Consider the following 16,819-nt stretch of genomic DNA (forward strand, 5'->3'; position numbering starts at 1 on the left):
GTCCAGCAGTGGACGTCATTTGGCTGAAACGAACGAACAAATAAACAGGTAGTCTCCACTGTAGGAGCACACTTAAAGGGTGATCCTTATAAGTTATCAGAACCAAATGGAGGATTTGACCTACATCCCATGCTGGCCAGACGGTTCGGGCCTGATATTTGCATAATATTATTTATAAATAATTAAATGAATGAATGGATGTATGAACAAACGAGCGAACAGACAGACAGACAGATTTGTATCTTAGTCGCTTCTTACGACATCCATGGGAGAATGCGGGATGATCTTATTTCACTATGCTGGAACCCCATGGCTAGAGATTTGAGCTTTTTGTCATTGTACGCCAAAGAGAATGTATTTCCAAAAGCTCTTTTGCCGGTTGCAGACCAAGAGCTAAGCTAAGTTAGTTTCGTTTAGCTCGCATAGCTGACGCAGTTTCCCATAGTCGTGTGTAGACTGAAAATTATGCCAATTCTATGGGAAACTGCGTCAGCTATGCGAGCTAAACGAAACTAACTTAGCTTAGCTCTTGGTCTGCAACCGGTATTACTCTTCATATAAACAATGCCGTAACTGCACTTACGTTTATTACGCCGCGACTTGTGCCTCACACCACACCACGGCGGCTTAATGCAGGAAGAAATGCCCACTTACGTCGGCCGGCACCGGACGGCTCGGATCGCGTGTCGTGGCTGTGTTTTACAGCCGTATTGATGAGATGCCTCCTTCATTTCACACGATTTCTCACTGGAACATGCGTAATGTCATAAGTGCAGTTACGATGTTATGCAGCTAGAACATTTTATGCCATTCGTTTGGGTCAAAATAAAAACCAATTGTTTTTTTAGTTGCCCAAAGTCAAAGGGAGTCTCAATTAATTCTTTGTCTGAAGTCTGAAAAATTTGTTTGTCAACAAGACAGTTGAAACCAATGCGCTTATAGTGGGATAGACTATTATTACAAATGAAGTCGGTTAAAAAAACAGCTTTTGGCCACTACTTCGCCCAAGTGAAATTCGGTTTAAATAAATGTATTCACTTTAGATAAATTACTTTATCTAAACGCCAGAAATATTATTATCGGCGAGTTAGACAGTTATTTTATTCAAAGACAAAGTAGCGTCTTCGGGGAACTCATTTTTATGGTCGAAATACTCGCTATTTCTATACATTTGAGAGAATGTGTTATCTCAGTTTATGAATCAGCACGCTTCATTACCCACATTCATTGGCTGGTCTAGGGCTGCCAACTTCAAGAAACAATGTTTTTTATATCCACAACGAGGAAGCTCTTGGCCTGCATCTGATCTAAGTGAAAGTCATGGTCAGACTGAAAGTGGAATCTTCACCAGAAATCCTCAAACACAGAGGAACGTACCTCAAACTCTGCACTCCAACAATATTAAAAGCATTTTTGTGTTACTTAGGTAAGATGGTGGTGGCTAGCCAGGTGTATCTACTTATAATAAGCCCTACCATATCCAGCAGAAAATTTTGCCCTCATTGGGAATCGAATCCGCGACCAAGTGGTCTTAAAACTAGACCACAGAAATGGAGAAATTAGATAATGTTTTTGCGTTCTTCATCAGATTCATTTAGTCCACTCCACTGCAGGAGAAAGACCCTGTTATTTACCAAAAATCAGTCCCGTAGTCTTTTGTACCAAATTGTGCCCGAAAACAACGGTGTCACTTAGCACTCAATGCACGTTCGAATAAATAATAGTATTGGTAAAGTTGACAGCCCTAGCCAGGCCTCGAACTTGAACCAAACAGAGCGAGGACCGATTGTTCATTCAGCCAATGTTCTATGGAGCAATTGAGGTGCGAAAATATGTCTTCTTGTATAGAAATAAGGCTAAAGAATTTGTTATGGGTAATTGGAAATTGTTTGAGCTATGATGAAGACCGGAGTTTGCTTGTATGAAAAAGATGTTAAGAAATTTTTAATCATTGAAATGCATTTATAAGCTTCGCTTGAGATGATGATGAATATTTATAGTTAATTTTGATAGAAACTAACAAAGAATTAGTATCGAAATTGGTATGAAGACAGAAAGGAAGAAATGGTCATCGGTCGTTCATTTGATAGTCTGTATCTGAAAGATCACTTTGAAACATTTTTCTATCCACTCATTTTTTTTATTATCATACCAGCATCTTATTGTTCCAATAATTTGTGTTTAAGACTACCTAAACCTATATCAAGTTACAACTACCATATTTTTATTACTGGTATAATTTTTAGTCTGTCATAATCTGCCAAAATCACTGTTACGGACAGACAGACATTTAATACAGTCCAAATTTTGGCACTTAGTAAAGAATAGCGTGAAACATAAAGATGTCCCACATTTCAAGGCTTTTAATTTATTGTTTTTTTGTAAAAACAACGGTACTTTACTTAGTTAAGCGACAGTTTTGCATAACATTATCCGGTAACTGACACGGTTAACCAGGCCGCCGATAATAATGTATTATTTCACTGTTAATTAGTTAGCGTTTAGCACAAAATACAGTATAATACCTAACCGTAATTTTAGGAACTCCCACTCTACTTGACAGTCAATTGTCACTGATTGACTGACTGACTCACTCACTCATCACGAAATCTCAGAAACTACAAGTGCTAAGAGTCTCAAATTTTGCATGGGGGTTACTTTTAGAACGCAGGTGCTCACTCAGACGGGATTTTGCAAAATCCAACCCCTAAGGGGATAAAACGGGATCCACGCGTACGAAGTCGCTGGCGGCCGCTAGTTATTTATTTGAGCGGCAGAATTCAATGGTTTTATAATGATTTCATTGCTCGATCCGCCTACCGGTTACACACACAAATGATTTGACTATAAAACAATTTGGCCTAATAAAATCTAAGCATAATTACGGATCGGCACATAAATATGACATGTCCAAATTGGGGCTCCACGCCGAGTCGTATAAATCAGACGTTCATGGGAACCCCATGTAGCGGACAGAGAGCGATTCTCGGACTTTGGGGCCATGAAAGTAGTGACACATAATTTCAAGTTTGTTAGCTAGGTTCTTAACGCCCTAACGACAGGTCAAATTAAACAGTTAAAGCATCAACTACACCAAAGCGTGCAGATCCTCATCGCCGGCGCGATCTTATGCCAATGACAGATCGCGCGGACTGTCATGGGTCGCGCGACTTGTCATTAGCCTATGATCGCGCTGGCAATGGCGATCTGCGTTGGTGTGGTTGAAGTTGAGGACATCCTCTTAAAACAATAGGACGATCACTGCAGCACAAAGACTTTTGCACTGGAGGGAAGTCGAACCTTAACTTCGAACTCCTTCTATGTTCTTCTGATTAATTTGTTGCGGGTCCAATAACAGTTTAACTTTCCCCCAGGACAAACTTGGCCTTCACTAGTTGGCGGTCAAGCTGTAGATCCTGGCTACACAGGAGTTGCAGCAGTGAGAACGAGAGGTGAGAATAGTCCCGTGCTGCACAAAGACCCCAAGGTTTTCCACAACGATCGCTCCTTCACTTCCCTGCACTTCTGGTTGCACTACATATTCATAAAGTCAAAAAACCCAATGTAACATTCCAACCTAATTCCACCACCCCTTTCCTTCACCGGGAAACCAGACGCAGGTTAGCGTACCATCCCTACATTGTCGCCATTCCACCAGCTCGCACTAAGCGTTTCGGTAACTCTTTTATAATGCGAACAGCTAGGGACTGGAATTCGTTGCCTGCTGCGGTCTTTCCCGAAAACTATAATCCAGGCCTATTCAAGGAACAGGAAAAGGAGAGTGAATAGGCAATGTACCATCCTTGACAGCATCTTTAATATCAGGTGCGATTGCGGTCAAATACCTGCCTTGTTCTGCATAAAAAACCCTATTTAACCGCGTACAAGTAAAATAGGGTAATAACATAGCCTTAAATAAATAAATAAATAAACATACCCGCTGTTTTCATAGCCCCAACCGAAGCTCCTTATTTGTCTACCGCGATCGAGTACAGTTACCCACAATATTAACTCCACAATAGGTTTAATCGTGCGACGGAGTCGTGATGTACACTCCAATAGAAAAATGTCGGAGTCGACTCGTGATCTTTCGGTTTGTGGACGATTTCTTTGCAATTGTCTGTATTGATAAGCGAAGGCAGATTGCTTATCTGCTCTTGGGAATTGCAGGCTTTGATATTGATAATGTTTTTTTGTGTTACAAATAAAAGCACGTCAATATACACTGTGGCATCTTAATCTAGTTGCAATTTTACAAAATCTGATGTAATGTTGTTTTTGTTAGTTACTTGAAAATCGTTTTTGTCAACCAGCATCAGAAGTTTCTATGATTTCTTGGAAAATAGCCTATATTATAACTAAACTAGCTTTTGCCCGCGGTTTTACCCGCGAGAAATTTAGTTGGTCACAGGCTTTCATAAATTATAGCCTATATGTTATTCTGGGTTATAAACAATAATACTGTAAAGTTTCATCAAAATCCGTTCAGTAGTTTCTGCGTGAAAGAGTAACAAACATCCACACAAACTTTCGCATTTATAATATTAGTAGGATAAGATATTGTCTTGTGTGTAGCTTAATGTGCCAAGGTTAAATTCTACTTTCTCCCCCCACAACTAGCATGTAAATATCAAATGTAAAAGCCGATTTGAAAACATTATCCAAATAAAAAACTGTCTGTGTGTGAATGTTTGCCGACACCAACAAAAATGAATGAATTTTTCTGAACTCTACATTTATCAATTAAAATAATTTTAAAATTCCATTGCCTTTCCATCGCCAGAAGTGCACATAATTCATTAGTTCACACAAAAACAAAAGGTAAATGTGGTAAAAATACGAAAGAAAGATACAAAACATAGTCGGCCACTAATTGGACGTGCGCACATTATTAATTAAAGTTTTTAGGAAAGTAAAATATACAGTGAGCGAATTGTATACTTAATTAATTTTAAGGGTCTTTTTGTAGGCCTAAGGGAAAATTTATAGTTTGGTAATAAAAAGCAACATAAAGCTACAAGGAAACCAATATTGGACTAAGTTCCCATAGGTACAGTCGTAATAACTTTTTATTATTTACTTTTTGACCCAATAACAGCTTCTTAAATGACTACAACTTTATTATGCAAGATCATTTTCAAAAATGTACCTGGAAACTTTAAAGCTTCGTGCAAACGAAAAGGGGTTATCTGCTATAAAGTAAACTCGTCACACTTTTGTGAGCATTAAATATAATTTATTTAAAAACAAATTTGTTATAAACATGAATAAGCATACGTTAAACCACGAGACAATATTCAAACAAAAATACGTATAAAAACATTATAATAATTAATCTAAGAAATGTGAGTTAAAATATCTAGTGGAAATCCAATCTAAAATATCTGTCTGTGTCTGTAGCCGTACCGGAAGTTAGAGTTCCCCCAATTTAAAAACGAATTCGAAAATTCGCACTAAATGACAGGTTAGATAATATAAGTGTGACGAATTTATTGACTTTTCCATGTGACCAGTTTACGAAAAAGTCTATAACCCACGAAAAACACAGACGAGTTGTGATGTGACGTAACAGCGCTCGCTGGCATCACCGCAAGTTTAAGGTCAACGTACAGGGACAATGCCGTTGATGTAACGCCGAATAACACTACGTTACGCGCCGGCGCATACGGGCTGGTGGCACACTGGGCGCGATGTATTTTTTAGTCTTTCAAGGGCTGATTTTTCAATCGTCGGATAACTTTTAACTGAAGAATAAGTTCGGCACATTGACAGTTTCAGTATAGGAAATATGTCAAAATAAGTAAGTACTAAACTCGTACATTAGCAAAAAGGTTATGGATATTTTCGTACTCGTACGAAGTATTTTGACGTTTTTCTGGTCCCATGTTGAGCTATTAGCTCTGTTTTTGGCTTCAAATTGAAGAACTCAATGGGGCCTATCGATTGGCATATGTTACAGGCCTGAAAATTTTGAGCTGCTGAAAAACCCTGAAAGTCCGCACGTCATTAGTAGCAATCTCACTCGCAACTATTTAAATAGTAATATTGGCAGGCAATTTAATTCTTATTTTATTACTTCAACATTCATCTTCGCAGCAAACACGATTTCAGTTAAAATATGCGACAGACAACACATCGATCGTTACGGTTCACGGTTTCAAATAATAAAGTAAAACGCAACAAAATGATCGTTTCTTTTTAATAAATAATACAGTGCATCGGTCTTCACGGTCTGTAAGCAATATTATAACTCTTTACTTAATAATATTATTGTGTAACGAACTAGAAAAAAAAGGTTTTCTCCTCTATAATAATCATATCATCTCAGATGTTCTGTGGCCATTGATGCGTTAAAAACGAAATACGTGTAGGACGTTTTTCTAGCTCCATGTGAGTATTAGCCATTTGAGAACGTGTGATATTTGTGTAACTCCATGCATCATAGTGAGAGACTAGATACTATGTGCCATGTTGACAAATTGATCACTAAGTTGTAGACACTTAACAATAACTTATTTATTTGATTGCGAGTGAAAGGAAATATTCGCCTGTAATTCAGCAGATATGTTTATTTTATATTTTGTGTGTTTTTATTTTGAGGCAATTTGTTTTTTTTTTTTTCATATTTTGTGTCAATCAGTCTGAAAAAAATAATCTACATAATTTATATTCTGCGCTCACTGTGTCCCTAGCTTTAAACAAACCGCGTATCAGCTCTTTAGTTTTTAGCACAAAATTACAACATTTTATGACGTAACGGTACCCGCTCAGCTGATGGACAAACCAATGGAGTTTTTATATTATGTTTTTGTATTTGGTTGAGTTTCTATCAACCATGCTGAAATGTTGACTAAAATTGAAATTTTGAACCAATTATTGACACTGTAAACCAATAATTACAATGCACAATTGTTGAAAAAAAAATACATTTTAGCCCTGAAAGCAAGATTTTAAAATAAGCCATCTGACAAACAAAAATCTAGTTGAAACCTCATTAGGTTTACCTATTTAGAAGTTACAATGCCACAGAAAGAACCATAATATACCTTTACACACGTCCAACTCATAACAATAATCATATGTTTTTCTAATAATAAAAACGAATGGCGATTATACGTATAAATCGGATATTTTTCATCAAAAAAGCCTATCCCCATCTTTCGTTCCCACCGCTGTAACTCCTGTGTAGCCAGGATCTACAGCTTAACCGCCAATTAAAACCCAACCAATTAAGGTCAAGTTACCATTAATGATATAGATTTTCATCAGTTCATATTCTAAGGCTTCACAACGAGTAGTCCCGAAGCAGTTTTATGAGTATTATAACAAATCATGTATTTCAGCAACATATTCACATATTATTAGTAAATAGTATTCTTAATACACGTAGTCTTATCATCCTAACCGATTTCCCGCCTTTTGTATTTATCTATGTGTTACGGTTAATGTGATAAATTGAAAATTATTAATAATAACCGGTTATTATGAATAATTACCGACAGTCGCGGTAAAAGTGATAAATTAATCACATTTAACAGTGATTATTTAATAATTCAACCTTAGTACTAAAAAAATTCATAAAAGAGAACAACATCTTGTGTACGTGCTCGTGTACAGCCAAACTTTTGAACGTTTTGATATCATATATCAATATAATTTGGCATAATGATTTTGGAATGTTTCTTGCATAATATTACTTTTCTATGATGCCTATAACATAATGTTTTGATTTAAAGTGAAAAATAGGTTAAGGTGCGGCGGGGGTGGCCCTTGGGCCACCCCTAAGCCGCCTATTTAGTTTTATACACACATAAATGACCTCATATTAATCACATTTACCAAATCATGCGGTAATTATTCATAATAACCGGCGATTATTCATAATTTTCACATTTATCACTTTGACCGTAACATATGCACTAATATTACTATTTATGTATGTTTATCTAGACAATTTTATGCAGCTTACTATTTTATTTATTTTACCAATGGTCCGTGACCCTCACTCGGCATGGGGCACACTGAAAACCAGCGCCGTGGCCTTCGTCACCGTGGGCCACGGCATATGCTGAGTGGGGTCCCGTTGCAGTGGGCATCTTGTTGGTGAATGGGTGGCACTGCTCAGTTTACTCTTGTTTTTATTTTTTCTTCTTCCATTATTATGTGCCACTGTCATGTCTATGTAATTGCCTGTATTTGTGTGATGTCCATTGTAATAAATGTATCTTTCTTTCTATTCGGCCACCTATCCCTTCTCCTACCACTATGTCGGCTGAATAACTTCAGGTTATAAAGCTGCCAATGATAAAAGTCTCTTTATCAACATAAGTGTAATATACGATCAAAATAATTCTTAAATTATACAAGACGGAATGTCGTCTTTCATATGAAGTATTCGCACAATTTTAGGGTTTCGTACAAGTTTTAAGAAGAGAACCATGACAGTAATCCTCAAGTTTATAAACTGAAACTTTTGTCGTAAGACTATTGTTTATTTTGAAAATATCTTATATTCTTAGGCTTATTAGTTTACTCACAATAAATCTGTAATATAAAAATGAATCGCAAAATGTGTTGGTAAGCGCATAACTCAACAATACCATACGGACCAATTTTGGTTCTTCTGGCGAGATTTGCAAAATTCAACCCATAAGGAGGTAAAACGGGGTCGACGCGTATGAAATCGCGGGCGGCCGCTAGTGTACTATAAATTGTACAGGGTGACCCAATGGTGGGAGATCAAACAAAAAGTATTCTAATGCTTAAATGTAATAACTTTATACGGGACCATATTGTTTTGCTGCAAGACAAAACAGCTCACACTTATCCGGTTTTTTGTCCCATACGCGTTAAAAGCAAGGTCTTTAGAGTTGTTAATGTTTGTTTTCGCCAGAAAACTCTTTATTGCGTAACGGTGTACCGCAAACCCGAAACCAGCATTCATTGCATTTGTTAAGCTAACAACACACTGTCGTTATACCAAACTCACAAAGATAGGTCCCCATAATTGATGCTTACTGTCCATGGTGTATAACTTTTCTTAAAGATTACTTATACCTTTATTTTGTCTCTTATTATATCCGCTTTGCACTGGAGGAAAGTCGATCCTAACTTCGAACTCCTCCTATGTTCTTCTGATTAATTTCGTTACGGGTCCAATGACAGTTTGACATTCCCCCGGGACAAACTTGACCTTCATTAATTGGCTTTTTCTCGGTGGTCAAGCAGTTGATCCTGGAGTTGCGTTGCAGCAACAGTTACTGTTTAGTAAGTTTTTACATCCTTTTTGTGGTAGAGTCCCTCTACCTCTATAACCACATTCCAAAATATAATACTGTTAATTAAGGCGATTAGAGTCCTCAATCCGCGTCAAATGGGCATTTTGTAAAGCCTACTCCTCTTTTACTGCTGGACAGAAATAGTTGAAAAAAATATATGTTATACAACAGTTCAAGGACTACATTTGTGACGTTTGAATTTTCGCTACGTCTCTTTGTTTTGGATTAAAAAAATAAATACGGGACATCGATTTTTTACTTAAATTCCCTACTCCTCCAAAACGGCTATGTTAATTTAAAAGATTTTTGCACCAATAGATTAGGAATTCTTTAATCTTTAAATGACACGTTGCGTTTTTCAATCGAACATTACTTTCATTCATAAATTTTACTTTTGATAAATTCCGAACGTTTTGCTGTTGAGGGGGCCTTCGCGGGGTGCGGGCGGCAGTCGGCCGCTGGCCTTCAGACGGGGAGGTTGTGTCACTCGCTGCAAACTGACATTAGCGATCAAAATGAATTTTTTCTTTGGCTGAGTTGCACCACCTGACGTGACCTAACTTTGACCGTAGCTTTGGCGATAACCGGTGTTTTTTTGTATGGAGTTTGACAGATTTTTGACTTTTGTCAAATTTAAAATAAGATGGTGCAACCTAGTCTTTGTTTGACAATAGTTTTTATGTCAGAGTTGTTCATAGAGCACGTTCAGTCAGACGATACGATTGAATTAAGGCATGCTCGGACGCTATTATCTACCTAAATAGAATCTATTAGTGTAAAAAAATCGACTCCAAAAAAAACGGCACTAGATAAGTAAAAGTTGAAAATATATTCCGTTATTTATTTACTGGGCCTTTGCAATCAGTATCCAAATTAGGAGCGAGTCAGAATCAGTAGTAATCGATTTACGTGAAGAAAACAATTTATATTTTTCATACTTAGGCTCGGCGCAAATGGGCCATTTAGAATTAGATTTTCAATATGTTTCTTCGCGAAAATAGTTACCACAGTTAAAAAAAAATAAGATAAAGTGGTATTGATGAATTGTTCTATAGAGCTTATTAAAAAATGTGGATACTGATTACAAATGCCCGTATATCATGATTGACATTTTCGGAGTCGGTGACAGCCTACCTTTTGGTGATTCGTTTTGGAGTTGGTTTTAATTTTTGGTGAAAATTAATTTATTTCATGCCTTTAGTAAAGCCTGGTCCGTGAGCACGTAGAATCCCGTCCAATGACCCCAAGCTACCCATCCCTATCGCTCGCGCGTAATTATGTTGCTGTCGCGACTGTGCGACGGGCGCCCGCAGTGAGTGTGCGAGCGCGACATGGGTAGCTTGGGGTCATTGGACGGGATTCTACGTGCTCACGGACCAGGCTTTAGACTATAGGTACTCAATAGACCTTGTTGTTGCCACTGAAGGTGCATAGGTACACAGTACATTGATACCATATTTTTCATGTTAAGTGCAAATAAACTTCCCTAAATTACCTAACCATGAAACGTACCTATAGGCTATAATAATTAAAAAGTTTCGTCGATAAAAACTGAAATCCTCTTATAAGATGATGAACTTTGGGAGCATGTCATGAAACTAAAATTATTAGCATACAAAAACTTGTTTAAAAAAAAAAGGTTTTATTCTTTTAATTTATTTTTTTATTTATGATGCGGAATTTGCTGCGGCGTAGTAGCAAAGATTTTTCGTTATGTAGCTCGTAATAATTTCGAAGAATAGGGATGTTTCCTGGGTAAAGCAAGAGTTTGAATTAGTCCGTCGGTCAACTTACCAAAAAAATACTTTAAATGTATTTTTCACTTTTTTAAACTTATGAAAATTTAAAGAGATAAAGCACGCCAAAGTTCAGAAAAGGCACATGACGTTAAGGCGTGCTTAAAATTGTTGCGATTTGTGTCGTCACGCGGAATTTCATCGCATCATAACTTCGTGATTACTTGTTTGTTGACAAATAAAAATATCCCGTGTCCAATATTTTTTGATAGTGTAATTGACGGACTAAAAGTGTTTTTTAAGAAACTAGCCTATTCCTACGGCCACATTCCAGCTCCATCATCAGACCCTGTTTGCCTTTGAGAATTGAAGTAGGTAGGTACTCGTGATTTTTAAAGTAGCTTACTTACATAATATTACTTACTTATATTTATATAAATAAATAAATACAAATCAAACGAGCCTAAACTCGATGGAATCGTTTAATCCCGGAGTTGCTATGGGGCCACTGGCATTCCAACTCTATCATCAGATGGACTCCATGTCATCACAATATTGCATTGTCATCCGAATTACATGTATATCCAAAATTTTAACTCAATCAGTTGTTGAAGGATTTCTAATAAAAAGACGAGATTAAACACATTTTCAGTTTATTCTTCATAAGTGACACAAAGAGAATGACAATAGACAAAAGAAGAAACATTTGCTTTTTTAAACCATAGACAATACTACTATGTGTTCCAATAGCTACAGCTGTCGTCAGGAAGTTGGTCTAACAAATTCAGCTTGCAAGATTCCACCCGAAGTTACCTACATATTACATGTTCAAATTTCGAGAACGGCTGAACCGAAAAAAACATTTGAAAATTTACGAAAAATTAAAAAAAAATATCCCGTACAAAATGTTCATGGATTGTGTTATTTTTATTAAATACCTTTACGCCTGAGTTAAATGACACCGACATCAAGGTTCATCAATTCAAGTTTAAAATAATAGGCAGTAATGTCATGAAAAAAGAGCTTCTATTCTGTATCTACTTATGCCCGTGTAATTTTGATCGGTGTCAAATCGGAGTTTTCGTGCGGGGTGCGCGGGTGTTTCGCGCGGCGTGAAGGTCAAACGCCCAAGGTCATTGAGGACTCTAATCGCCTTAAATTACGAGTACCTTCAGCATTATTAATTCGAGATGAGAACTTTGTTAGTGTGGCTGTACCTTTAGCATTACGAAGAAAAATTCTGATTGTTTTTGCAAATATTACGCATACTAACGGTTGTTTAAAAAAGAAACTGAGTGACTTAAGAGCCGTACGAATGTTTTGATCTTTGCCTCTTTTTAGTAGTCGGCAAATCAACCTTCCAAATAAACGTGTTTTTCCAATGAATTTTGTACCGTATTTTAATGATAAGCTTCAAATAACTTATGGATATTTGTTTATACGCTGACAACTGTATTTTGTTTCTTTTTTCTTTGTTGTCTTTTTAAAAACCAGCCAGTAATTAATTAATGAATTTGTAAGAATATGTTTGAAATAACTTGCGATATTTATGATGACACTTTCTTGCAATAAATGCAAGTCATTGCAAGAATACAAGAATTTGTGTGTCACTATGATTCGATGACTCTCTCTCTCATTTCAATACTACTATAATTTCTGAGAGCAAAATAAACTCAACGTCTCCGCTCAAGAGAAATTACATTTACTCGTATATGTTCAAAATAAACATAGTAACAGCTTTTATCAAAATAGAACCCAAATCAATATTATTACAGACCTAGGAAACATATCTAGATTATTGCGTAATCTGTTTCAGCCAAGTCAACATTGTCATTCAAAGGCAAACGAAGTACACTGCAAAATTCATAGCAACCGCAGCACCATAGTCTTAAGGCTATTTTATGAAATCCCTTGGAAATCCGGACCACCCTTACTGCCAAGAATATTGACTATGGAACATAGAATCTAACCAAACCTTTTTCATCTTTCCAGATGTGACTACGTCCACGATGGCAGCCACAGATGGCCAGATCGTGGTAGCCGCCTCCCGCTGGGCGGACGAAGGCAACTACCTACGAGAGTTCGCTGCCAAGCATCGCCTCCCCAACGTCGCCAAGATCATCAAGGGTCAATATGGCGGCCTTGGCGTCCCAACCCTCCCAAGTCCCAGCCTCCAAAGCACAGCTCTTCTTGTCTCCGCCGGAAAAAGAAAGAAAATCATCGCCCAAGCCATCAAACTTAAAGAGGGAAGACGGATGGTCAGTGTAGGACCAAGGATTGCCATCCCCGACTCTTACAAAGGGTATTTTGAGCTACTAAGCGAGGAAGGCAGAGCTGTGAGATGTATAGAATCGGTCGCCGAACTAGCCAGAAGAAAACTAGACGATGGATGCCTTGTCAGAGAACCCATCAGAGTGATCTGCGCTAAAACAGATCTAGATGGTAACGTAACAGCAGATGGGGCCAGAAACCTGCCCGCGGGCGAAGTCATCATGCCGAGAGGCGAAGTGTTCTTAGGTAAAAGTAAATATTTAAAATGCACCGACTCCAAAGGAGACACGGTGCTGTTGAGCCAAGACCAGAGAGGAAAGTTCTCAGCCATTGCCAAAGAAGAGAACATCAGCGGAGTGCACACAGCGAAGACGTTGCTGACGAAGAGACTGCCCATTACAGTGAGGCTTGTACACGGAACTCCTCCAAGAGGCCTGAAAAGTTCCAACCATTTTGTACCAGAACTGAGATTGCTGTCCATGTTTGAAGAAGACCACGTCTTCGCGCTGCCACTCCAGAAAGAAGGCAACGCTCTCATAGCGCTCCCTTTAGCCGCTCCTCTGAAAATGCAAAGATGCAAAAACGAGGAGCAGATCAAAAACTTCATGGAATTCTCTAGATTAGTCGAAAAGTGCAATCGATTGCTCGTAGACGTTGTCGACAGGATACACGTGCTAGACGGAAAGCTTGGTGACCCCAAAAGATTACTGAATGCCCCATTACACGCTCCACCTTTGATCAAAACTGGTTACTTCCTCCGAAGGAGTGCGTCATCAGATACTGCCAATCAGCATAAGCATATAACGCGCCATAGTCATATTTACAGCAGCCATAGAGACGAGAACAGCATCCCCGATGAATACGATGAAATAGACCAGATCTACGACTACGTAAGAGGATTTGCTCCACTGCCGAAGAATATCAAAGCGTCATACTCCAACGAGCCAAGTCGCCACGAGTCTGCCCCGTCTTCACCAGCGCCCACGCCTATTCATATGCCTTTAATAACCGAAATTAAACCAGAACCACCTCCCATAGAGACCATCCCTACAAAAAAGCCTCAACTCTGTCAAAAGGCAGAGAAAAGAACTCGCAAGGCAACAGTTCCAATAAAAGAGACACCAGTAACAGTTTACAAAGAAAAGTGTTCCATTGCACCAGCCCCGAACAATTTGCCGAAGCTGTTCATCAAGAACAATATAAACAATAACAAAAGCAGGATGGTGTTCCGGCAGAAAAGCAATTCTCCGACCAAGGAGAGTCCTAGTCCTATAGCTAGTCCGGTGCGTCCGTTAACGAAGGGTGATTCTCCTATCTTCAACATAAGGTATAAAAGTCTTTCGAATATCCACCAGGCGATGGAATTAGACGGGACTTTAGACTCGAGCCATTCTGGCGGCAGGACTTCTGGGGATTCTGGGAACGGGCCGAAGTTGCCAGAAAAGAGATCCAGGAAGCTGAGCAGGCCTAAATCCTTGACGAACCTGGTGTGGGAGCTGAAGGGCTGTCCCGTGGAACCGAATGAGAAACCAAAATGTAGGGTTAAAAATGAGAGTTACAAGAAAATGGGCACGAAGTTATCGCTGGGAGCACAGAAGAGGGTGCCGACGCTGTATCTCTGATTTCTTGGTAAGTATTGTCGTTTTTTACAAACTAATATTTACATTGACCCGTTATAGCTTTTTCAAATTAGACGGTTTGAGGTGAACGTTTGTCGTCCGTTTGCAAGACCGCACACTGAAAATTGTATTACAACTGCGTTGGAATAAAAATGACAATCAATTACCAACAGAGTGTGCGGCCTCGCAAACACACGATACGACTGACGTCCTGCTCAAAACGCCTAATTTGAAAGAACCCTCATCCAGCGATTTCATTCAGAGCTAAAAGTATTTTTCTGTAAATAATGTCATAAACGTGGAGAATAAAAAAGCCTGTAAGATATTATATCCACTGTACTTATGTAGTCCGCGTTCGTGTAATCGAAACAATCTGTTAATTAACTCTTAATATCTGCATTTAGCCATTTTTATTCAAATCACAATGTAGGTTCATAGATAACTCGGTGTGAAATATAGATAAGGCTTCAAATGATGCCATAAACACTTTTAATCATAATTAATTTTCGAATTTTTGAAATCATCTCTTTAAGATTATAGTGATAGAGATTTATAGCGCGCAGTGTTTTGTTATTTCATTAATATAGTAGCTTTAACATTTATACTGTTTATAGAAATGCAATTTGTTTATCGTCTTCACCAGTCGGTACATTCAAGATTCCTCAACTCGTATCGGATGGCATATCACGAGTTGCGGTTGCGAAATATAAAGATTCAAGCGATTTATGCTCACCCTATCTCTATTGAAAATGCTCATCGGTGGCTTACTGTTATGTGGAAATGCTTTGTTAGGACCACACCACACTGTACAAAAATCAAATCAAAATCAAAAATATTTTATTCAATTTTGACCACTGGTGGCACTTCATCATCATCATCATCATTTCAGTCATAGGATGTCCACTGCTGAACATGGGCCTCCCCCAATGCTTTCCATGTTGATCGATTGGTAGCGGCTTGCGACCAGCGCTTCCCTGCTACCTTTATGATGTCGTCGGTCCACCTTGTCACTGGCTTGCCACTTGCCACTGGTGGCACTTATGAACGTCAAATACATACAGTAAAAAATAGCCCTTAAGGGGCACTTTACATGTCTCCTTATCTTTTGGGCCCTACCAGCGCTTCGAGAGAGAAGAAACGCAGGAACAAACGATGACTGATTATTGAAACACATTGATAAGTGCCCGGATCACGGCGCAGTGAATGGTTGACATACTGACAGCCTTTGGAGTCTTTGGACAGGTTTCCAAAACGGTTGTTTATTCAATTTTGACCGAGATTTGGTAAATTATAAATAAAAGATTTGTTACTTATGAACATAAAAAAATTAACCGTTGATTGACTTAGTCTGTTCTCTAGTGCTAAGACGAAGCCCCGAAACAAACTCGTAGAGGTCCTCAGAATAAACTTGTGCCATTATCAATAACTTAATAATAACTACCTCTAAAACACAGGCTTTCGTTAAATGTGGAAATACCTTTTCCGTTGCGCCATTTTCCAATGAGAACTTTCTGTCTTCACAATACACATTTTATTTGATTTAATTTAAGTTCGCATTTTGCGACTTTACTTCACTCCATGTAAAGATAAGTGTGGTTTGACCCTTACAGATATTTATTGAGACATCAATGCCTTTAGCTATTTTCTCATTGTAAACATTAACATTAATTATTATTTATACACAGAACTATGAAGATGAAGATTTTATTAGCAACATTTTAGGGAGGGTTTTGTTTTGCAACAAACGCCTGTATTCACAAACATTACTATGAGGTTTCACAGTGCGCGTGGACGCACAGGGTGACACACGAACCAATCATAGAGCTCTATTCAACGCTGGTCGTTCGATTTGCCGCTTCACTTAAGCAAGCATCGTTTGTGAATACGGGCGAAAGTCTATTCGTCACACCTTTGC

At 38.2% G+C, this 16,819-nt stretch overlaps 1 protein-coding gene across 1 annotated transcript in view; it reads left to right on the top strand.

The window, feature by feature from the left end:
• LOC135083298 (uncharacterized) overlaps positions 1-16,819 on the top strand; it is a 187,957-nt gene that overhangs the window by 154,198 nt on the left and 16,940 nt on the right. The window contains exon 5 of the mRNA XM_063978039.1: positions 13,007-14,914. Coding sequence (XP_063834109.1) covers positions 13,024-14,907 — 1,884 coding nt within the window. The 5' untranslated portion in view covers positions 13,007-13,023 and the 3' untranslated portion in view covers positions 14,908-14,914. The remainder of the gene's footprint in view (positions 1-13,006; positions 14,915-16,819) is intronic.

This window comes from Ostrinia nubilalis, chromosome 23 (assembly GCF_963855985.1).
Source record: "Ostrinia nubilalis chromosome 23, ilOstNubi1.1, whole genome shotgun sequence".
Classification (NCBI taxonomy): Eukaryota; Metazoa; Arthropoda; class Insecta; order Lepidoptera; family Crambidae; genus Ostrinia; species Ostrinia nubilalis.